Below are 25,010 nucleotides of genomic sequence, written 5' to 3'. Positions count from 1 at the left end.
GGCTGTCCACCCTAATACACCTGAAAAACTACTCTAGGCACATGTTTGAGCATTAGGAACAAAGCTGACTACATAGATTGAAAGCTTTTAAAAACATAGCCTAATCAATCCTATTGATAGCGATTGTCTGTCACTGTCACTCTGACATGCGCGGCTCGTGAATCGTGAAGTTAAAATTAAATGTTAAGATATTATTTTTCTATAAAATAATGATAAATAGGTGATGTATCAATCTCAAACAATATAGTGAACTAAAACAATACTTAAGTAACAATGGGTGACAAAGCCAGTGAGTGGGACAAAGGGTTACGGGAGCCTGTTAAAACTTTAGAGGTTAGTGTGTTTACTATTTTATTTTTTTGTAACTGATATTATTTGAGATGATCGATGTATTTATGTAATAAAAGTTAGATTTATGTTTCTCTTAACGACCCATGACAATGACACTCAAACATATTGCACAACAAGAATATGCTATGGTTTGATGTATGTATTTACTATTTCAGGACAAATGGAAGTTGGTTCCATCTTTCCTACAAGTAAAAGGACTCGTAAAACAACACATCGATTCCTTCAATTACTTCATCAACGTAGAGATCAAGAAAATAGTCCAGGCCAATGAAAAAGTGTTTTGTGACTCTGATCCATTGTTTTATGTTAAATATCTCAATGCTTATGTTGGCACACCGGACCTGGAGGAAGGATTTAATGTAACCAAGCCTACAACTCCTCACGAGTGTCGGCTTAGAGATATGACATATTCAGCACCTATTACTGTTGACATAGAGTACATTAGAGGCAATCAAAGGGTGATCAAAAACAAACAGCTCATTGGCAGGTTGGTAATTCAAAATTAAGTTGAGTGGTAAAGCTTTATTTATTAGCTTGGCTAATAGTCGCTTGCCGCCCAATGTACATTGAGATGTATGTCAAGAACCTACTGCGCATGGCACTGAAAATGTTAATGGAATTTAAACTTTAATATAAACAAAGTAGCATTTTCTTTGTCTCAAAATATTTTTGACAATTGAAATTCTACACAATTAAAAATACAACTGCAATCAAACTTTCTAGCATAAATTTTGTATGGTGGGTAGCATGAGGATAATATATAGTATTTCACATTTGTCAAAATATAAAGTTTTTAAATTACTGCTTTAAACATGCAGAAAAAGGAAAATGGTTTACATTCATATTCATACATATATTTATATCATATATTTGTAAGAATACAGTACAATTTGGTCTTAAAATAATAAAAAGGAATCCTTGTATTCAGCATGCAAGTAAGCATACAAATATTTTACATTGTGTGAATGTGCAGCTACTTTTATTATATTTATTGTAAGCAATTTGAAATTGAAATGCATGAGATGATGTTGATTTTGAAATTGAGATAAACATTTTTTTCAGGATGCCTCTTATGCTGAGATCATCAAATTGTGTACTGACTAATAAATCTGACATTGAATTGGCCCAATTGAATGAATGCCCACATGATCCCGGTGGCTACTTTATTATTAGAGGTATTTTGTGTTATACAACATTTTATTATTAACATTACATTTTGAATACTTAGTTGGACTTTCTGACTAAATACCTTAACTTTATAGCATTTCTTCCAGTCAACCTATTAAAAAAAAAACTGATGTGTAATCATAATTTTTTTAGGTCAAGAAAAGGTAATATTGATTCAAGAGCAGTTGTCTAGAAATAGAATGATAGTAGATGAGTTCAAAGGGGCCATACAGTGTCAAGTTACAAGTTCTACTCATGAGAAGAAAACTAGGACTATTGTCATTTTGAAAAACACTAAGTATGTCTTGAGACATAATGCCCTTTCAGATGTAAGTAATTTTCTTTCAAATATTAAACCATACACTGGAAAATTGAGTCTTTTAAATATATTTTCTATTATTTGTGTGTCTTTACTGGTGATTATATACAAAGAATAATATTTAAACTAGAGTCATACCGAGCTATTTTGATAGCCCAGATGGTGCAAGTGTTATTTTAAATGTCAAACTTCTATGAAATTATGATATTTACCTTAACACTTGCACCGTCATCGTCAGGGCTATCAAGATCGATGCCAACTTGGCTTGGTCTGACTCTATTCTTCTAGTATACCAATAAGGATACCAGAAACAACAATCAATTCAGTGTATACAGTTGCATTGTGGCACAGTGGCACTGGTTTATCTAGGCCTTGTAACATCTTAATTACTTGTCTACATTTTTCACCTCTTCCACCCTGATCATTAAGTTTTAATTAAATTAGTTTTAACTTTGCTTTCATGTATTTATTTATAGTTGAAACTACAGTACCTCAAAATGACATCCAGTTATCACTATAGTAACTACTTATTTATTTTATTTCAATTTCAGGACATCCCTATTGCGGTTGCTTTCAAGGCTATGGGTATTTGCAGTGACCAAGAGATAATGCAACTTGTGGGCACTGATGACACAACTGTTAAGAAAATGGCACCTTGCATCATGGATTGCCACAATCTGAAGATATTTACGCAAAACCAGGCACTTGCTTACATCGGCACCAAATTGAGAGTAAAAAGGTATACAAAATACTCCTGCAATATAAAAAATGTTATCCAAGTTGTAATTATATGGTTCATCCAGGCTTTTAGCCGACACAAGCAACCCTAGTCATCCCACCTGTATAAATATAGTTAACCAACCAGGACTTTTGAGAAAACATCTATAGGTACTTACAATTTTTTTTTAGCCAAGTATGCAATGCGAATGCACCATCCTAGACTGCATCGGCACTTATCAGTTGAGATTGTGGTCAAATGCTTACCTTTTTTCAATAAAAAAAATCTTATCATAAGTATGTCCTGCCAGCACTGTATCTGCAGAAGTTTTATCTTACAGTTTGTTCAGTTTTACACTTTAGAAACTGCATTATGTTTTAAACCATGTCTTTTGTCCTTGCAGATTTCAAACAGCAAATTCTAAATCCCGAACGCCAATCGACGAGGCGCGGGACCTATTGGCTACAACCATATTGGCTCATGTGGCTGTAGAAAACTTCAATTTCTATGTCAAAGCTATTTATCTGGCTATTATGGTCAAACGCGTCATTGAGGCAGAGACCAACAAGGCGTCCATTGATGACCCTGACTACTATGGAAACAAGAGACTTGAGTTAGCAGGCTCCTTACTAGCTCTTATGTTTGAGGATCTGTTTAAAAGATTTAATTGGGAGTTGAAGTCTATTGCTGACAAAATAATACCAAAAGTAAAAGCGGCGCCGTTTGATGTTGTGAAACATATGCGACCAGATTTGATAGCTAACGGTTTGTTTGCGGCGATTTCTAGCGTAAGTACTTACACACACATTTTTTGTTGGTTTGTGGGATCATTTAAAAATATTGTCTGTATATTTTGGAGTAAAACTTTTAGTTTTTTTTTCGGTTTTAGTTTTTTAGTTATTGAACTTCCATAATAAATATTATTTTTAGGGTAACTGGACAATCAAAAGATTCAAAATGGAAAGACACGGTGTAACACAAGTACTCAGTCGCCTAAGTTACATATCGGCGCTTGGCATGATGACAAGAGTAAACTCGCAATTCGAGAAAACCAGAAAAGTCTCTGGGCCACGGTCTCTACAACCTTCTCAATGGGGCATGTTGTGCCCGTCTGATACCCCTGAAGGAGAGGCCTGTGGTCTTGTCAAGAATTTGGCTCTGATGACGCATATTACGACTGAGTGCTCTGAGCATCCTATAGCGAGACTTGCTTGTAATGCAGGCGTAGAAGACGTCAGACTTTTGGGTGGCGAGGAAATAAATCATCCGGCTAATTATTTGGTGTTTCTGAACGGTAAGTCACGTAGCACGAGTTCTATATTGTTTTTTCCATCTTGTCTCCTTTGGTAAGCTATGAGATATACAACGCCGCGTAATCCTATAAGTTTTTGACGGGATTTGAATCCAGCAGACTAGGACTACTATCTTCGTAATGAGAGTAACTACCGCCTTAGCTAAAGGACAAAATAGATAATTAATAAAACGATACCATAAGTAACAAGGCCTCATGTTTAATTTCCAGGTAACATCCTAGGAGTTTCAAGACAATACAAGAAGCTTATCAAAGTATTCCGAATGTTCAGAAGACGCGGTCTTATCTCAGCATTTGTCTCTATCTACCCAAACCACAACCAGAGGACGGTTTACATTTGTAGCGACGGCGGTAGATTGTGCCGGCCTTATATTATAGTCGAGAAAGGGCACCCATTAGTACAACAACATCATATAAACGAGCTGAATCGTGGTATAAGAAAGTTTCAAGATTTCCTCAATGATGGTCTTATCGAGTATCTAGATGTAAATGAAGAGAACGACAGCCATATAGCTACTGAAGAGGCAGAGATCGATCCGTACGTGACCACGCATTTGGAGATCGAACCGTTCACGATATTGGGCGTGTGCGCGGGGCTCGTGCCCTACCCGCATCACAACCAGAGTCCCAGGAACACTTATCAGTGTGCTATGGGGAAACAAGCTATGGGTAAGTACGAGTTGTGTTTATTTTTCACTTGTAATCTTTAATTCATCCAGGGAATATAGTCAAGAACGTACGTTTTCACGTATTCCATCCAAGGATCAGTGCCACCTTTTATTATCCCCGTCATAAAATAGATAGGTACTACTTAAAGTAGTCTGTGATTATGACTTGGACCTTATTTAGCCGGTTTTTATTCTAGAAAATCAACTTGGCTTGGACTGGTGTTGCTCGAGTCATCTTAAAAAATTACTTAGCTAGCTCACAAGAAGTTTATAATAGCTGAATTAACCCGCATGTCATAACTGCCATATATATATGCACTAGAGAGGCTTAAGGCACTTATCCAGAATAAGTGCGTTTTAAACCTATAATATGTATTTTCAGGCACAATTGGATACAACCAGAAAAATAGAATCGACACCCTCATGTACAACTTGGTGTATCCACAATGTCCGATGGTAAAGACGAAAACTATAGAGTTGACACACTTCGACAAGTTGCCCGCCGGACAGAACGCCACCGTGGCCGTCATGAGTTACAGCGGCTACGATATCGAAGACGCGTTAATTCTAAACAGAGCTTCGATCGACAGAGGATATGGCCGTTGTCTCGTTTACAAAAGCGCCAAAACAACAATGAAAAGATACAGTAACCAAACCTCGGACAGAATATTAGGGCCTTCGAGAGACGCAACTACAGGAAAAGTCATCAGGGCCCATGAAATTCTTGACTCCGATGGCATCGCCGCGCCGGGAGAGATGGTTGAAAATAGACAAGTTCTAATCAACAAACAAATGCCTCCAGCAACCATCAATCCAGTGAACCAAGGCCAACCACAGCAAGTCGAATATAAAGACGTCCCTATTACATATAAAGGACCAGTCGAGTCCTATATAGAGAAAGTGATGGTATCTTCAAACTCCGAAGAAGCTTTCCTCATTAAGATTTTGCTCCGGCAAACTAGAGTTCCAGAAATTGGAGATAAGTTCAGTTCTAGACACGGGCAGAAAGGTGTTACAGGTCTTATTGTGCAACAGGAAGACATGCCGTTCAACGATCGTGGAATCTGTCCCGATATGATAATGAACCCGCATGGTTTCCCTTCGAGAATGACAGTTGGAAAAACCATTGAATTGCTTGCTGGAAAAGCTGGATTGATGGAAGGGAAATTCCACTACGGTTGGTATTGTTATTAAAATTACATTGCTATTGCGGAGTGAATTCCTTGATATAAAAAACGCATTTTCACGTCAAGTCAGTCATGCAATAACTTCTTGATTGTATTTTGTAGGTACCGCTTTTGGTGGTTCTAAAGTGCGAGATGTTTGCCAAGAGCTGGAGAAACATGGGTTTAACTATCACGGGAAAGACATTTTTTACTCCGGTTTAACTGGGGAACTTCTTGAGGCGTACATTTACTCTGGACCGGTGAGTCTTCTTGCATTTTCAATTTATGGATCAAAGTCACCTTAATTGAAAAATACTTCTAGATGACATTATGTATACATAGTATAAGTATTAGGTACCTCATGGGTACATCGTTAACTGAGTTACGTAGTTTTGTTTGTTTAAATATAGACCAAAACAGTTTACTTTTTTAAACCATACTGGTACCGCCGCTCTGGTGGATGTTGGACATATTGCTTATTTGAGAGTTGGCATCTGCCAAATAGTAGGAAGATATCGTACCACGAAAGTTTAGGTATAAATTAGTATAGGAGCGTTCCATTTAGAAAGTGTTGTTGTAGGTATACTACCAGAAACTGAAGCACATGGTACAGGACAAGATGCACGCGCGCGCTCGCGGGCCGCGCGCCGTGCTGACGCGGCAGCCCACGGAGGGCCGCTCCCGCGACGGCGGCCTGCGGCTCGGCGAGATGGAGCGCGACTGTCTCATCGGATACGGCGCCAGGTACGTTATGTCCATGTCTATTCAAAGATGATGATGATGGTAGGTATACGACAAAATGCACACGCTTATTGAGTGACGGCTGCCTTGCCTTGGACGAGAGAGCGCGACGTTTTGGATCCGCAGCCACTAGCCAGGTGTCATTCATGAAGACGCGTGACTTTGTCATGTTATTAAAGGTTAGATTTGACAAATCTGCGCGTTATTGTGGATGACACGAACTATTAGAGTAAATACTGAACCGGGTAGGTAGGTAGCTTAGATAGGGTTCTTTAGATCGACAAAATCTAACCTCAGATATCGTTCATCAACCTTAAGGCGATGTCACTTTGTGCCATTCAGGATTTTCAACCGGCTTCAAAAAAACGGAGGTTCTCAGTTTGACCCGTATGTATGTATGTTTGTCCGCGATTACCTCGCGTTTGGCTGCGGTTTTCAGAAAAGTGTTTGTTATATGGATGGTTTGAAAAAACAATTGGGCGCGGTAGGTGGCACTGCTGGCGGTATATCGCTATCGTCAAATTTGATTTTCTGAAACCGAGTTGGATGAAATTTCGTTTGTGTGTATATAGTATATTTCAACGGTTTCCTGGATGGTTTGAAAACACCATTGGACCAGGTGGCGCAGCTGTCGGTATATTTGTCTTTCTGCAAACATCTTGAACAACCTAATTAGACATTGTTTTTTATCTTGGAACTTTAGTTCTTTTTTTATTTATTTAATCTACGTTCACGTAATCAACTATCCATACTAATATTGAATAAAAGGGAGTCTGTCTGCTACCTCTTCTAGCTTAAACCGCTGAACCGATTTAGTTGACATTTGATATAGTTAAGTTTGAGTCCCAGGGAAAGACAAAGGATAGTTTTTATCCCAGAAATCATCCCCTAAGGGAATTGGAGAAGAGAGGTGAAAGTTGGAGTAAGAGTGGGATCACCGCGGCTTCAAAACATTTTCTTATTATTAGGTAATAATTACTTTTTGGCAGTAATTTGCTTTACGACGGGATAGGGACTGGACAAGGATAGGTGTGGGGTATATAAAAACTATTTTGTTTTTGAATGGGTTGATTTTTTGAAGGTGAAGGTTTTTTAAAAAATAAATGTTTTTTTTTCCTTTGTTATTTAGTAATTTTAAGCAGTTCAAGGGTCAAAAATAAGCTCTAGTTCGGTCTAGGCGAGATTCGTTAGATCTGCGCGTACCATATTGACAATTTGTTTGAAAACCCGGATCTAGACATAAGTATTTTGACGACCAGTTTGGCCTAGTGGGTAGTGACCCTGCCTACGAAGCTGATGGTCCCGGGTTCATTTATTCGTGTGATGAGCATGGATATTTTTGTTCTCGAGTCGTGGGTGTTTTCTATGTATTTAAGTATTTATATATTATATATATCGTTGTCTAAGTACCCTTAACACAAGCCTTATTGAGCTTACTGTTGGACTTAGTCAATTTGTGTAATAATGTCTTATAATATTTATTTGTTTATTTTAGTATTAACGCCATCTTTTGACATTCCAGCATGCTGCTAATGGAGCGCCTAATGCTAGCGTCAGACGCGTTCAGCGCCGACATCTGCGGCGGCTGCGGGCGCCTCGCGTCGCGCGCCTGGTGCCACGCCTGCCGCTCCTCCGCCGCCGTGTCCACTGTAGAAATGCCATACGCCTGCAAACTGCTGTTCCAGGAACTGGCGTCTATGAACATCGTGCCTAAACTTACGCTTAAGAAATACTGTTAATTTGTATGAAATACAAATATTAAGTAAATTGTCGTTTGTTTTAATTGCGGAACTTAACCTCAATTGCCAGGCGGCCTGATGTCACGTTTGTCGCCTTCTACGTACAGGAAATGCCCTACGCTTTGCAAGCAGCTTTTCCAAGAACTTGCCTCTTAGAACATAGTGCCTTAATTTATCCACGCTTAAGAAATTGTTGATTTGTATGGAATACAAATATTGAGTAAATTGACATTTGATTCATTTGCGCTTGCCGCTATCTCCATCGTTGAGATGCACTTATTACTTTCTATCCTTCGTCACACTCTCGTCGTAGGTACAACTGCGTGGCATACTTTTCAAACTGCTAGAAAGCGCTATGACAAACAACTTTTTTGATTCAAAACAAGTGCATTATAATGCGAAAATGAAATCAGCAGTGGCAGCATGGTTCCATTTTTATCGCTTGTCACTATTCCCGTCACTTTCACACTTACATACTTATTAGAATGTGACAGGCATGGTGACAAATGATAAAGAGCCGACCATCTTAGCCCTACAGATATGGCTTAACTGTAGATAAATTATGGATAAAAATAAAACGACAAATTAAAAAAAAAAGAATTATATTTATACACTTAACACTACGCTCTCATGATTCGCAACATTTTACAAGTCGCCTTTGTTACAACGAGGCACGCCCACATTATAAATAGTATAAAAACATAAAATACTCCGCTGGCAGAATAAAATATCCTAAGGAATAAATAGCCTATGACGACCCAGAAGACGAAAGCTTGGGAGCCTAGCTTGCGTAGAGATAAACGCGCAGGTAGGTTTTGGCTGACAATGTTTTGATGGTTGGAGGCGTCGCGCGCGTAATTGTGGACGGTGCATGGCTGCTGCAGTATTTCGCGGGCAATGTGTCCCCAGAAGTCGTTTCTATTCCACAGATTGGTCAATTCATCTTGATACTGGAAACAGAAAAAATCAGCGAAATTTGAACTTATAGTGTAGTAAATAGAGTTCATTTTGATTTGTTTGAAAAAAAAATGATTTAATAAAATAAAATTTATTCAGTAACTTAAAGTAAACATTTCAATATCCATGCTGGTGTCTCTTTTTAAGTATTCAAGATACCTGTATTAAGAGACAACCACTCTTCCACAAAAGGTTGACAATTCTTAATCTTACATGACCTATAAGCGTACATAAAACTTAAGTTTAAGGTTTTTTATACATTTTAAAATTGTGCATGCGTACATGTGTATGTGTGTGTGTGTTATTCTAATAAGTCTTCAATTTCTTTATAGGTCTTAGATTTTAACCATTTTGTTACCCTACTCTTGCACTCATATGATGATTTGTGCTAAACAAAAATGCATCTTCTGTTGGGGTTGGCCGGTCAAGTTTGTACACGTGGCGCCAACAAAGGTTTTACTTGTCAATCCTACAAATATTATTTTTAAATGTTATTGCCTTGCGACTTTAAACGAAGTTCATAGAATACCTAACGCTGGCTGGCGCTATCTATACATTCCTTTGAAAGTTGCCAACTCCATTGAAAATTATTTTACTCACCACTTCGTTCAGTCTCGACGCTATCTGGTACAACATTCGTACTAATATTGTACTCTCATACGTTGCTATAGGCATGAGGTCAGGATCACCCATGTAAGTAATACTTTTTGACTTGCCGCGTAGCTATAACAAATAAATCTTGTTAGGTTAAATTGAGGTAAAAAAAACCGGCCAAGGGCATGTCGGGCCACGCTCAGTGTAGGGTTCCGTAGTTACTCTTCCGTCACAATAAGCTAAACTGGAGCTTAAATTATAGTAAATTGTTAACCAAGGGATGAATCGGTACCTTTCACGCGAGTTAAACAAATAGGCAAATTTGCATAATCAGTACCTAATTAGGTAAAGTAAGTCTTTTTACTATGAAGGGGGAACTTTTTGCGATCACTTAAAAACAGCTAAACTGATCATGTTCGCTATAGTTTTCATTTAATGTATTTCTTAAGCTCTACTTCCACGATTTTTTTTTCATATTTTTTGGACCTATGCTTCAAAAGTTAGAGGGGGGGACACATTTTTTTTTCATTCGGAGCGATTATCTCCAAAAATATTCACTTTATCAAAAAATGTTTGTTGAAGACCCCTCTATTAGTTTTGAAAGACATACTACATACTGTAGGGTTGAAGCAAAAAAAAAAGTAGACCCCACTTCACGTGTAGGGGAGGTACCCTGAAAAAAAAAAAATTTTTAGATTTTATTGTACAACTTTGTCGGCTTTATTGATTTATATATCCATGCCAAATTTCAGCTTTCTAGCACTAACGACCACGGAGCAAAGCCTCGGACAGACAGACAGACAGACGGACATGGCGAAACTATAAGGGTTCCTAGTTGACTACGGAACCCCAAAAATGGAGAATAACAGGCTTTTATTTTACTTTAAGGTACAAATGGTACAATATACAATATTCGTTATTATCTCCGTAGTGGACAACTACATCCGAATAACTTAAAGAGGAAGGCAATAGTCAATTTGTGCAATTTTAACCCAAGGGGTACGGTACGGTTGTCTGTTGTCAATAAGGCGCTATTGCTATAAAGTTTCAGTTATCATCGGTTTGGTCATCTCTCTCTGCAACCGACTGTACATAAGTTTAAATAACAGGTTTTCATTGAAGATCCACATATCCACATACACCTAAGTACCTAGAAAGGAGCCTAGGCCTAATTACTAACTTTGGACAAACTTGGCAGTAAGTAAATATGAAGGTGTCGAGGCTAGATCGTAGAGTTTGATCATGTCATGAAATGCCATTTTGGAATTGTACATTCATGATATGGTTAGCTTTGACTTGTTCTCTTTGATCTGGCCAATCGATCCTTTCATGAAATGAAATCCACATCATGAAAAGATCAATTTTAAGATCGGACTACAACACAAATACATAGTAGAAGCTTTTTAGATGACCGTCTAGGACTTGAGAGATTAGCTTGAGAACAATGGCATTGTTCTCTAATGATTAATGCCACCGAAATTGCAACAATAAAGCACATTCGATAATGACACTTGGACATTAAAGTCAGTTTCCAGGTAAGGACCACGGCTTTAAAGCGCCACACGATGTGTGGTACCGCTCTTAATGACAAAATGCCTTTCATAATGAGTTAAGCTATTGCAATCTCAACCTAGTGAATTAGACAAGATGGTAGCTATTTGTATGCATTTTATGTTACTTGCTGTTATTTGTTATAAGCGGTGGCGGTAAACATTAGAAAACAATGCCATTGTTCACAACTTTCACAAGATAATCTCTCAAGTTTTAAACGGTGAGCTTAAATTAAAAAGTTTCTATAGTCATTCGTTTTATAGATGGCCCCGAATGGCTAATACTTTGTCTATTGACTCTATTGTATGTAAAACGTGCTATTACTACCTGCGAAAAATAATTATAATTGGCACCTAAGCGCGGGCTAGTTCAGCGCTCAAAAAAGTAGTATAAGTGCGCTCTCCGATAACGCGCCTTTGTTACGCATCTCGATGACACATGTTAAACTGGTTCTGTAGCGTTCGACTCGCCGGTATTCAGTAACCGTAGAGGGACCACACACAGCCTCGCAACTTGTTTTTCCATTTGTACATTTTTAATCTTATTGCAATTCCTTAGAGTCGTAATTCAATAACCGGTTAAAGCGAACGAAACTTTTTTTAAGCAGGTAAGTATAGTCGTTCGATTTGTAGCTGACCCCGACGGGCTAATCATTTGTCTATTGTTAAACTTAGCGTGGTGGGCGTGGTTTACGTTGTAAATAAAAACACCATCATCGCGAGCGCCATTTCTGATTACACATGATCTTCATTGATCTTTTACCAGCCGTTCCACTGACTCGACATTATTTATTTGGGAAAATAATCTTACCTTGTTTGTGATAGATTGCGAGAATTGTGTTTGGTTTGCAAATGATGAGTGTTCTGTGATATCCTCCGCTACTGGATCAAGGGGCAGTAAGGACGATTCTTGCAACTGTAATGAAAAAAAAAATTACTTGCGTTCAGTAAAACACAATTTATTTTTTGTCATTCAACAATAAATTTGTACTGAGCATGAAGTTCGTTCATTGGAATATGAAAAACACCACATATTTCAAATTTACAATACACAATTTTAGACAAACTGCGTCTTTATGTTCTTAAGATAAGAAGGTTATAGTATCACTATTATTTAACTAAAACAACACAGAGGTTTAGAGGGTGGGAAGATAAGACTCGACCAGAAAAATATGGCAAGTTGGGATAGACCTGACGCCAGGTAAAGCGATGATAAGCGACGGCCACAGTCTCGGATTCGGACATAGAAAAGATTAGTCACTCGTGAGCTGTCCTTTGCCACGGACGTGTTTATAACTTTATAACTGTATTGTACGTCGTATTTGATTTAAATAAGCTACTCAATTCGCGCTCATCGGAATTTGTGATATAGTGTCTACCTATTTTTTTTTTACTTTTATTTATCCATATAACAAAAAATGTTCCGACCATGGGAAAATAACAAAAAAGAGAGCGCCGAAAAACCATTTGATCTAAATGTGAAACAACTTGTAAGAAATGTGAACAAAAATGTCAAATTCGAAATAGGGTCACGCGGAGCCTTAAAACGCACGGGGCAACTTACTGGCGTAGCAATCAGGACGATCAAGAGATATGTTAGCAAAAAACAGACAAATAAAAGAAAAGAAAAGTTCTCAAAAATTGACATATCCACTCGTGATCTTATTAACCGTATTTTAGAGGACTTCTATTCAAAACATGAGACACCGTCAGTTCAAAGGATACACAAAGAATTAAATAAAGTTGGCGCCTTTCCGTATGGCCTCTCACATTTGGCAAAATATTTAAGAGAGACGGGTTTGAACACAACACCAAAGATCGCGGATCCGCTGGGATTATTACAAGTACACGATGACAAGGCAAAATTCACCAAGTCGAAGAAAAAGTTATCCCCACAGTGAGCATCCAGAGAAAACAGTATTCGTGAGATAAATCGAAATGATGATGATGAATAATGGGGGGTCTTGAATGTCCATAAAGCAAGTTTGACCATATCAACAGTTTAACTAGCTGGGATTAGGTTGCGCGTACGTCGACAGGCAATGTGCACTGACCAATCTCGTCAAGCCTTGCAACTCTTCAAGCTATGTCGCAATTTTAATTTGACTATATTAAGTTTCCAGTGATATTTGAAAATAAAAAAATATTAATACTATATGTATCTTGTATTTCAATTTGAACCTTCTAGTCCTTAAACATAAAGACGCCTTTTGTGTGCATTGGGTGTGTGACAAGTAAGCCGTAGAACAGTAAGTGCAACAGTAGGTGTCGTAATCCATCCATAATCATAAATATCATAAATAAATACATAAATGGTGGATTTCTTTTCCTGGCCTACTCCACTTCTACGAGTACCTGACAAACCAAATCATTGTTTTCCAAGCGATAAGAGCTCGTACTTAACAATACAATGGTTTTGTTCAAATAGGCAGAGACTTTGTAAATCTAATAAGTACATAGAAAAGTAGTCTAATAATAAGTAAACAAAAACACAACCAATTCAAGTGATATACGCCGGCATACGTTTGTGAATAAAGTCAAAATAATAGTGATATTTTAACTTCACATGCGTGGGGCAATAAAACGTGAGAGTATGACGACCTTCTTGGAGTACATGCTATGAAGGTCAGTCATGTTTATTGTATTTTACTTTACTACTTCGAAATGAAAACTAGAGTGTTTAACTCGGGTGAAAGGCACAATTTCAGTCTCGGACTATTGGCGCTCTCACTGCTTTCTCACCTTGGTTTGACAATATACTATTGGGAACGTCCACGACTGTCACGCAACCTAGTGTCCGCAAGTCTAGGGGAAAACGTCAATTCACTACATCTTATAAAACTACTCCGAAACTAAAAACTACTGAACGGATTTTCATACGACTTTCATCCATCAATAGAGTGATTCTTGAGGAAGGCTTAAGTATATAACTTGTTAAGGTTTTGTGTAAATTGTTTGAAATATAACGATGTTGTCGGAAAAAATTACGCTGGCTAGGAGCTTTCATCGAAAACGCTGCCTAATCCGTTTGAGCTATAACAACACTATGTATGGTGGGGTTGTTTCTCATTCATAGGTCTACAAAAAAGTCCGCGATGTTAAATGTCTATCTTTTAAGGATAACTTACTATACATATTCGTAACTTCTAGAAAAAGATCACGTATTACGTGGCATTTGCAAAGCTATTTACATGGATACATTATTAATAATTATAATACGTTAGTTATATTAAGCATTTCATACAGCTTACAATGGTCCCTTACACCATACAATTTAAATGAATATTTCAGGAGTAATCTTAAATCAAAGTTTCATTTCGAGCCATATAATTGTACGAAATGTTAAATACGCTATCCGCAGTTAGTTCAAATTTTTACCACCTTATGCGCTGGGATCGCTTTACTTACCCCCACCATGCACTTCGCACGGTCCCAATACCTATCGATCCTTTCATCCTACTACCTACTAACTATCATCTGGTATTTACCAGTCGCTTTTCGGTGAAGGAAAACATCGTAAGGAATCCCAATTAATCCCAATAAGGCCTAGTTTACCCTCTGAGTTGGCAGGTCAGATGGAGGTCACCTTCTCAAAAACTAGTGCCTACGCCAATTCTTGGGATCAGTTGCTAAGCCGAGGCTCCCATGGGCAACGCTAGGAAATGATGATCGTTTTCTCACAGCTTCTTTATATTATATTCAAACTACTCAACTAAACCATACCCCAAATATATCAGCAAAGAAGTGGATGGTGGCGTTCAGGTAATTCGGGACCTTTTTGCATTCCTCCAAGGCCTGCGAATCTTCGTCCTCGGGAGCCAGCATGAGCCAGTGCTTGAAGCTAGCCCACAAACCTGACAAATTAACGTTATTTATATTAATAATACCATACACATTTATCAAGCCAGTTTTTGAAGTGAAAACTTCTTTAGTGGCGCTGTGCACTTTTTGTGACGGGGAAAAAATGTTAAACTTGCGACAGGTCACGTTACCCAGAGATTCGTCAGATTGAAAATTCGTAAGACGGACACGTGACCTGATCGAAAAAACTCCATGATGGTTCTAGTAATGATAATGGAGTATAGTAGATGATGTAGTTGAAATTATGGATGGAAGTTGATTTTTCTGAGAGAGATGTTAAATAATTGTAATAGTTCTGAAGTGTTCAATTTTTAATGTAATATAAATTGTCATGTTTGTGTACGATAGCGTAATAAATAAATATTGTATTTTACCACATAAATGATAGTACTTTTATACTGATAATTAAAGCAATTCGTGCAAAATTATTCCCTAACCATTCCAAAATATAAAAAAGGCACAACGTATTCAAGTTTTCACTTCTGCCGGCACTCCCGGAGTGTAACCAGTTGTTTTTTTTTATCGTAGTATTTATGACCCTTTTACCGCCAAATACGAAAGGTTACGAGCGCGGCTACAGAATAACATCAACTTTCATGCATTCCGACAAAATGCACGACAACACGCCGCGCACGTCACGCTTTATTTTTAATGTATTTCTTACAGTTTTATACAAGTAGAAAGGTCTTTATTTTAGTTCTTTACTACTATCTTGATAGATAGTAGATATGTTACGTTAGGCCGCGGACTGGACACAAGTGACACGCGGCGCAGCGGCGAGCGGAAAGTCAAGGCCGCTCTTACATTTGGTCGATCGAGCGCAATGTAAGAATGGCCTTGATATGCCGCTCGCCGCACTGCTTGCGTCCATTCCGGGGCCTTAGACGTACATGCGGGCAGTACTTTTATACGTAATAAATCAAACTAACCTTTATGTTGTTGATTCATTCGTTTTTCGAGGTCTCCTAAATGTTTTTCGCTGGCTAATTTGGCCGCAACTATCTTTTTAACAAATTCTAATGAATTTTGTTTCTTGTTTTCACTCCATATGGGCTCGTACTCGAAATTCGGTGACATATTCAATTCGGATATGGCTTGTCTAGCGATAGCGACCCATTTGTGTAGAGCCAAGCCGTTATATGAAAAACTAAAAAAAAGAATTAAAAAATTGTTTTTTTTTTTTTTTTTACACAGATAGAGTAAGACGTGTCAAGTCTTAGCCAAATTCGTGCTTCGAATTTGACAGCTGATATAGATACAAATACGTTTATTTCGGTACTTTTTACAGCAGTTCATAGGTATAAAGGTTAGGTAGGTAAGTAGTCCATCTTAGGTACAAAGCCAAAGAGATGATAGAGATGATGATGGTAGATGGCGCTGTGCTGTACATTATGTAGTAACACTGGTTGTCAAAAGTTTACGCTTAAAAACATGGGATAGTACCGCCACCGCGCCATCTCTTTACATTTAATGCAATAACAGATAACTTGACTTATGAAACCTCTAGAGTATGACGCGTCTGTAGTCTACGTGCCAGCTTATCAGGTGAACCGAATGCTTATTTGATTCCGTTGACGTTCAAAACATTAGATAACTGATAAATTTACCAACATACCTTGAATCAAGTGCGGAGGTGTTAAAACTTGACTCGGGACTGGCGTAAAACCCTGAATTACTTTCAGTTATCGCTTTTTCTAAACCTTTCAATATTGGAACTAGATGTTGCTGAGAAAACACCTATAACAAAATAAACAGATAAACCATTGTTTTTCTATTGTTGTGTCTCTAAAACGAAAGCTCATGGACATGTGTATTCTTCCCATCCTGACCTACGGAGCACAGACTTGGTCCTTGACAAAAGTGCAAAAATCCACCCTCAAGGTTTGCCAACGCGCCATGGATTCTCGGCGTGAAGTTAACCGATCGCATCAGAAACACTATACTACGCTCCAAAACCCAAATAGCTGACGTGGCTGAAACTGCCGCCAAGCTGAAGTGGGACGGCGCTGGCGAGATGACCTTGACGCCTTCGACAGGAACTGGTGGGAGACAGGTCAAGACCGGGATACGTGGAAAGGGAGGAGGGGGGACTTTGCCCAGCAGTGGGACACTCTAGGCTAGGGTGGGTCTAGGTCTAGGCTATTTATATATAAATAATATTGTATAACATAAAGCTTCAACAGATATCAATTGTAATGTAAGTAAGAAAATATTCTTTATTGCACCAACAATTATACATTTTACATACGTGTAAAACTACAAATGAATTTTAAAGGAAAATATAACCAGGAAACAACAGGCGGTCTTATCGCTAAAAAGCGATCTCTTCCAGACAACCTTTAGGTAGCAGGAAATAATAATGTATTATTAATAATAATAATAGTCGAAAATGGTCTTGCCACGCTCTATTGGGATCGATCTATCATCACTGACAGGACTATTGTTGCCAATAAGCCTGACATCGTGCTGATAGACCGATCGCAGCGCCGGGCCGTGCTCGTCGACGTCACCATCCCCCATGGTGAGAATCTCGTGAAAGCCGAGAAGGACAAATCCAGCAAGTATCTAGACTTGGCTCACGAGATTACTGCCATGTGGGATGTTGACTCGACGATCATTGTTCCGATAGTCGTGTCAGCGAACGGTCTCATAGCGAAGAGTCTCGACCAACACCTAGAGAGACTCTCGCTAGGTGGCTGGATCAAGGGTCAGATGCAGAAGGCAGTAATTTTGGACACGGCGCGTATAGTACGCCGGTTCCTCTCTCTGCGGCCCTGACCACCGGCAGCTTGGGCCCTGCCCCGCTGCTGGCGGCACCCTAGGTTAGGTTTTTAATAATAAGTTTATATTTTTTGTATTGTATTTGTACGTGTTTTTGTATTTTACTTTTATATTCATATTGTAAAAAGCCTAACATATGAAGATGAATAAATTCTTTATTTGGCAGGCAAGAAACAAAAAAAAATTACAATGCACATAATAAAAGATGTAAAAGAAAACATAAAATACAGTAAAGAATAAAAATTATTAATGGTTCAGCCATGATTAAAATTTATGTGCTGGGCCATCAAATGTATTAATAATGCCATGGTCCGGAAAGTCACATATTGCCTGCTTAGAGCTAAGTCATAGAGCCATATAGATAGTCATAGCAGGGATCGGAAACCGGTATTTTTTGTATGGGAACGAAAACGGTATCTTTTCGTTCTTCGTTAATTACTTCATTTCTAATTAGGCAATCTAATAATACGAAGTCGTTATCTGAAAACACAACCGAGTCCTACATTTGGAGTATAAAATAAACCGAAATATAAAATATTTCGAAGTTTTTGCAAAAAAACCGGTTCCGATCCCTAGTCATAGATCCACATGTCGAAACTTTAAGGGTTCGTATGGAAACCTAAAGATGTGCGTTATTGGCCGGTCTTGATTTTACGACATTAATTGAGATTTTTTTCTGCATAGCAAGTAGGTTGAATTTGTAATGTGTCCTCATTTTGCTGATGATTCCCCCCCCGGCAAACTCGGCCGAATTTCACCTTCCCATACAAACGGAGCTTCGTTCTCATTTTAAAACTATGTGTTGGATTGATTGTAATGAAACTTTGCACATACAATGACATGAGGCTGAAATTAGTTCATATTGCTCCACATTATAAAACAAACGAAATAGAGCAAAAACAAGTTTTGTATGAAAATCTTAAATTGACTGTATTTGAAAACTATGCATAAACTAATTACAGCCCTAGATATACCTTATCCCATTGTAAGTACAAAGTTTAAGTGCAATCTAGCTAGTCGTTTTAAAATGAGAGCGTAACTACGTTTGTATGGAGAACCAAGCTTGTTAGAGACCCTTTAGAGTTGTTCATAACGTAAAAAGTTTACTATAAAATTCAGAACATTTTAACAAAATGTAACTCTAGCAACTGCAAAATCTCTTAAAACACGGGCTAACATGCACTTAGTGCACTTAGTGCATGCACTTCGGGCAATGTTACGAACCTTTCCCAATCGGAACAGCATGACCGCATTTTTGTAAGAAGTCAGATCTAGCACCATGAACCGCGGCAGCACGAGCTGTAGTATGCAGGTGTAGGCCGGGAAGTTTTCAGCTATATACTGTGTGAAACTAGCGTCGAGTGCTGCGTGTGTACTACCTTCTTCTTGGTTGTTATTTGTCTGAGGGAACCTGCAAAAACGTATAAGGGTGGCATTCTACAAAAAGTGGCAGCTACTTTAATAACTTACAGAAATCTGTATTATATACAGTTGAATTTAAAGCTAAGTTATCAAACGTTATCATGACAAATATCATCTTCATAGCTTTATCAGAAGTGTTAAAAAGACTAGCGTCACGTACAAAGACACTTATCTGGAATAACCAAAGGTACGAGTGGGATAATGATGGAGTTTTGGTTTCCCAATATACTGCAGCTGCTGCTGTAATATGCTGTAGTGGTCGAGCGAGAGCCTGCGTTGCTCTCGAAAGAGGTTTCTAATTATCACGCCGTGCGACAACGACAATGTTCCAACTCCTTTTTATTATGGTCAGATAGAGATGATGTACATAGCCTTGGTTAACTTGTAGAGAGCACTTTTTATCCCGGGAATAATCTCCTAACGGGGTGAAGTGAGGGAGAAAACTTAGTAACCTACTTTACATACTTGGGGGATATGAAAATAATTGTAGACGAAATAACATGAGCAGGGGCTAGCAAGATATAAACGTTAATTAATTTAATTTTCATCACACTTGCTCTAAAAAGATCTTATTACATGCAGGTGTACTGAAGGACAAAGACCAATTTTGTTCCCGCGGGAGTTATGGATTGTGAAAGGTGTGAAAAGAAAAACTATAACTTCCTAAACTATTTCATTGCAGTTACAGCTTTTTTTTCGTCACTTATTCATACAAACCAAGAAAATAAATGAAATAAAATGAATATAAATGAGTTTTACTCTTAAAATACTGATGTTTATAATTTAATATTTTTGTTTATGTTTAAAATTATTTAATTTGATTAATTTAACAGTCGTTTAAAATATTTTTACATAATTTTCAATCGTGGCTGAATGCCGAATAGGTAGCTATGTGCCTAAGATGCCTAACCTGTCAAGAAATTACAAATGGCGGACGAATGTTTGATATGTCTCCGTTTTTAAGAATTATTTCGCTTAATATTTTAGTTTTTTCTTCGCAAGTGTGATGAAAAACATTGTAGTTACACACAATGTTTTTCATAACCGGGGTAAGAAATTACCACCCTCGTATCCAAAATTTCACTTACCCCCCTCGTTGCACAATGTACTATTATTTTTGTGCCTAAACATTCAAAGTCGCGTCCAGTATAGTGTTATCTGGTTACGTCCTTAAAATTACTTTTTGGAGCTTAAATTTTAATCGGTATATATGTACGACATACCTGTCTTGATTGATAGCATTATCCGTATACCTCCACGGCTGTATAAGGCTCAACCATAGCTCCATGACCAGTCTAAACGAAGCATCTAGTGGCCAAGTCGACACCATATGCTTTATATAATGATAAGCCCGCGCGCACATGAGTTGCCGAGCGTATGTTCTTAAGCCGTCCGACCGGCATGCCGGGTCGGATAGGTGTTTCGCAGAGAAGGAGTGGATGTGTTTGACTAGTACTCTCACTGTTCGGACACGCTCTGGACTGGAATTTGCGTTTATATAGTTTTTTTGGTACATCTGGAAGGAAATGCACAAACACAATTTTACTCGAGGGATAAAACTGACAAAATGCAAAAAAAAACAGAAGTAAATTAAGTTGCTTTTCCTTTTTTGGAGCCAATCACTCTTGCTTAGCAACATCGGCTGATGATGGTCACGTCGATGACTATTTATGTGATTTGGAAGAAACATTAGCTGTCCATTTTTTTTAATGGCTTTTACTCCTTGCCAAGCTGTCCATTTTAGTTGATGTTTACATTAGCAGATGTGTGACTGACATTTACATGACACTGAAATTCCATAGAATAGAAGGACTGAGGAACACAGATCAGGGCTTTCATTGTCATCATCACATCCTTGCCCTCAGAGATCGCCACAGATACCAGCTGTGTGTTGCTCTAATGTCTAATCAAATAGTGGCAATAGTTCCATTCATCGACTTTGTTGGCTTATGAAAATGTAACTTACTTCAATATTTCTCGCGTTAAACTGGTCCACACTCATCCAAACATCAATGAATACTTGCAGCACAGTCTCTGAGCGCCACACTTCGTTTCGCGTCTGGTTTTGTGGCGGGGTGTGCTGGTTACTTATCCCAGGCAGGTCTGGTATTATCAAGAGAGATGGTGAATGTTGGCTGAACGGTCTGAAGAAAAAAAAATTTTACAAGACATTATAAAACACACACACACACATAACATTTAATGTTTCTTTTATTTCATGTAAACAGGTCTGCACTTTTATTTTTTTACCATGTAGTCTAGTATTTTTCTCCCGGCAGAAGAAAAAAAATTGTGTTTAAGAGGAAATAATATCTAAAGAGTTGACCAACCAGAAGATAGGATTTGTTTGTTAATTAATGAATTCCAGTGAATGATAATTTCAAACAATCTCCCTTTAATTTACAAATGGAAAATATTATACGTAATAATTGTACTAATGATGACTGTTTAACATTAGGTCTTCTTCCATTGTCGTATCCTCATGACTAAAGGAGGGGACGACTATGGACACTCTTCACCAGTGCTCTCCAAGCCACTCTATCTTGGGCCCAGTGTATGCTAGCCTGTAATGTGGTTTTTGTCTCGATGATATTCTGTTCGATCAACCTATGGCCATACGTCCATCCACACCATACCAACATATACCAACCTGTTAGCTGTTTGCAGCGGAGCGGCCATATGTACTTTTCCCGAATAGTTTGGTATGTGAGGCAGCACAGGTACATTAGGGTCAGAGGGTAAGAAGTGCATCAAGTAATCACAGGCCAACGCGAAATATGCACAGTTTTCCCATGAGCTCTTATTTGGGCTGTAGCTCACCAGGTGAAGAGCAAAGTTGAATATATAAAAATCAAATGGATCTGAATATTTAGGTTAAGGAATTATTGGGGAAGTTATATATGTAATAAATGATAAATGTTTGGCTTTTCTGGGACCACTCAATATACAATACTTACCGTCCATTTACCACAGCTCATGGGAGCCTGGGGTCTGCTTACCAACTAAGCCCTAGAATTGGCGTAGGCATTAATATTTACGAAAGCGACTGCCATCTGACCTTCCAACCCAGAAGGTAAACTAAGCCGTATTGTGATTAGTCTGGTTTCCTTAGATTTATCCTTCACCAAAAAGCAACTGGTAAATATCATATGGTATTTCGTACATAAGTTCCGAATAACTCATTGGCACTAGCTGGGGTTTGAACCAGCAACCTTCAGATTACACATCAACATCATACACTGTTACCGCTAGCCCACCAACACTTATAACAAACATTCTATGAAATGAAGTACAACTTCATGTGTTTGAAGTGAAAACTTCTTTAGCGGCGCTGTGTACCTTTTATGATGAGGAAAAAATGTTAAACTCGCGTCAGGCAGGGTGTCAGGTGTCACGTGACCGTCAGATTGAAATTTCGTAAGACGGACACGTGACATCATGGTGACGTGCAAATTGAATGTCATCAAGCCTGGTTACTTTTGAAAAATCGTATCTCATTCAAGTGTGATATTTTATTTTCTTCATAATCAAAGTGTCATAACGGTTAAAGAGATTTAATCTTTGTTAATTGTGTTGTATTGTATCTTTGTGTTGTTCGGTGACCATGATATTAGATACTCAAATTTTTCCTTACCAAAAAGTTAAATAACAGAAAAGAAGCATGATTGTTTTACTTAATATGATGGTGAACGATTCATTAACATTTACTGATTGTGTAGGCTGTAGTCCTGCTCATGTCTCCTGAATTTATATGTTATATATTACTCAAATTTATTTACATAGGTATAATACTGAATTAACTCTTTTTATATAACTACTACTCAATTTCTCCAAAATATCAAAAATGCACAACATTAATATTCAAGTTTTCACTTCTGCCGGCACTCCCGGAGTGCAACCCATTTTTTTTTAATGAAAATTTGTGTTAATACAGTCAAGGACAACTTTTTTCTTTAACAATGGTAGGCTTCATATTGTCTCTTAAAATGAATGTGACACAAATAGCTAATTCTGGATGTATTATGGTAAGAATAATTGTATAAAGGATACTGAGAGCTAAAGCCACTGCATTGAGTGACTGTGGGTCGGTTGTCAACATGTCCATGTAGAACTGGGGACACCTTCCTCTTTCTAATGTCATTTGCAACTCCATCTGAAATTAATTCAGGTTTTTAAAAGATACTTGAGTAACAAGTCAAGTCTCATTTTATAAAGAACAAATTTTCAATTGCATAACAAGGCAGTTTATAACAATATTCCATGATTCAGGCGTATAGCGTAGGAGTAAAATTATCTTAACATAAATGAAGTTAAAGGAAATCAAAAAGAAATTTACATCACTATTTTAATTAAACATGCATGTACAAGGATCTGTTGCTAATTCCAAACTCCATTGTATCTTTATTTTATGTATGATTTTCTTTGGTGTACAATTGTCAAGATGTTTTTCATTATTCATTAAAATACAATTGTTACTAGTTACTTACTGGCAGAGAACTTAATGGCAGGTGGTATTTTAGCTGAGGATCCAGCAACAGCTTATAACATAGCCTGAACATAGGCCCCTGCGGCTCCAAGAAGCTGATCAACAGTTCATACTCATATCTGTCAGTGTCCCAGGACACTGAGCGCAATCCCCAGCCATTTGAGAATGAGGAAGCAAATATGTTGTTTATAAGCTGAGGGAATATTGCTTGCAAATCTTTGCTTGGACTTGATTGATCTATTATTGTTGTTAGCGCTTTGAGTTTATCCAGCAGTGGGTAGTTTAGGCAGGTGTAGAACCTGGTCTGTAACAAATAATAATCAAGATAGTGTAAAGAGCTTTTCACATCTTAGAAATTATGGTCAGTTAGGATGATATTCCACCTGTCCAATTTCTTTGTCCAACGTGCGTTGCGTCTCACTCTCATTAAGCTAAGTGTGAGATGCAAGTACCTTAGACCAAGAAATTAAAAATTGGAATAAATATATAATGAGATGAGTACATTTAAAAGACATGCTATAAACACGTTTAGGCTTTGCAGTTAAATCTACTAACCACGTTAAAAGTATTGAGTTACTTTAAAGTTTATAATTGTTTCTCTAGTAATTTTCTGATTGTAGGTTATAAATACGTAAGTTTCCGTATTATGATGTTGTATATTTTAACAATGATTATGAACAACTCACCATAATGTCAAGAGCCATGGCTAAAAGTTCTTGTATAACACCCTTTTATTTTATAAGCAGCTTAATTCATGCTATTTCCAAGTTTGTTTATAATTATTAACTACATTAAAACACAAAAAATACAAGGTATTCGCCGTTACCGCAGCAGCCGGCGCTTGCTCAAAAATTTGACATTTGTCATTTAGTAAAGTTAATTTTTTTTTTTTTGGTGTAATCAAGTTCTATCACAAACTGTAGACCGAGAAATACACGATCGGATCGCTTATCGGATCGAATAAAAGGACGCGTTGGACATATTATAGTATAGTTATAAAAATTAAGCAATGACTATTGTAAAAAATAATTCAAATCTTGTTTTAACATATAGGTAGATTTCTCTCACTCTAGCAAATAGTGTATTGAATAAAATACTTTTATTCAATAGTGTAGTTGCGACCTTATCCAACGATTGGCAGTTCGAGCGTGTGTTAACGCTTTAATAAAACTTTGACA

General features: G+C 37.7%; 2 protein-coding genes across 3 annotated transcripts; one reads left to right on the top strand and one right to left on the bottom strand.

Annotated features, from left to right (window-relative positions):
- Nucleotides 1-130: 130 nt before the first annotated feature.
- Nucleotides 131-8,210, top strand: LOC133521415 (DNA-directed RNA polymerase III subunit RPC2). Its single transcript, XM_061856364.1, has 12 exons — nucleotides 131-333; nucleotides 507-838; nucleotides 1,414-1,526; nucleotides 1,672-1,847; nucleotides 2,389-2,576; nucleotides 2,959-3,343; nucleotides 3,486-3,849; nucleotides 4,078-4,536; nucleotides 4,918-5,712; nucleotides 5,825-5,961; nucleotides 6,282-6,445; nucleotides 7,965-8,210. The coding sequence occupies exons 1-12, from the start codon at nucleotides 274-276 to the stop codon at nucleotides 8,179-8,181; spliced, it is 3,390 nt and encodes a 1,129-aa protein (XP_061712348.1). The 5' UTR covers nucleotides 131-273; the 3' UTR covers nucleotides 8,182-8,210.
- Nucleotides 8,211-8,766: 556 nt separating this feature from the next.
- LOC133521417 (sphingomyelin phosphodiesterase 4) lies at nucleotides 8,767-24,703 on the bottom strand. 2 transcript variants are annotated; one of them, XM_061856367.1, is made up of 13 exons: nucleotides 24,519-24,703; nucleotides 23,834-24,136; nucleotides 23,397-23,499; nucleotides 21,997-22,207; nucleotides 21,313-21,490; nucleotides 20,570-20,862; nucleotides 19,149-19,335; nucleotides 16,759-16,880; nucleotides 16,073-16,290; nucleotides 15,006-15,136; nucleotides 12,094-12,198; nucleotides 9,739-9,861; nucleotides 8,767-9,131 (listed from the first exon to the last, which is right to left on the bottom strand). In XM_061856367.1, the coding sequence occupies exons 1-13, from the start codon at nucleotides 24,534-24,536 to the stop codon at nucleotides 8,802-8,804; spliced, it is 2,322 nt and encodes a 773-aa protein (XP_061712351.1). In that variant the 5' UTR covers nucleotides 24,537-24,703; the 3' UTR covers nucleotides 8,767-8,801. The 2 variants fall into 2 exon arrangements, with proteins under 2 accessions (XP_061712351.1, XP_061712352.1); XM_061856368.1 differs by lacking the exon at nucleotides 24,519-24,703 and adding an exon at nucleotides 24,388-24,469.
- Between the last annotated feature and the right edge of the window lie 307 nt (nucleotides 24,704-25,010).

The sequence above is a fragment of the Cydia pomonella genome, chromosome 9 (genome assembly GCF_033807575.1).
Source record: "Cydia pomonella isolate Wapato2018A chromosome 9, ilCydPomo1, whole genome shotgun sequence".
Classification (NCBI taxonomy): Eukaryota; Metazoa; Arthropoda; class Insecta; order Lepidoptera; family Tortricidae; genus Cydia; species Cydia pomonella.
The sequence above is the reverse complement of the archived record's forward strand: the minus strand, read 5'-3'. Positions and strand labels throughout refer to the sequence as shown.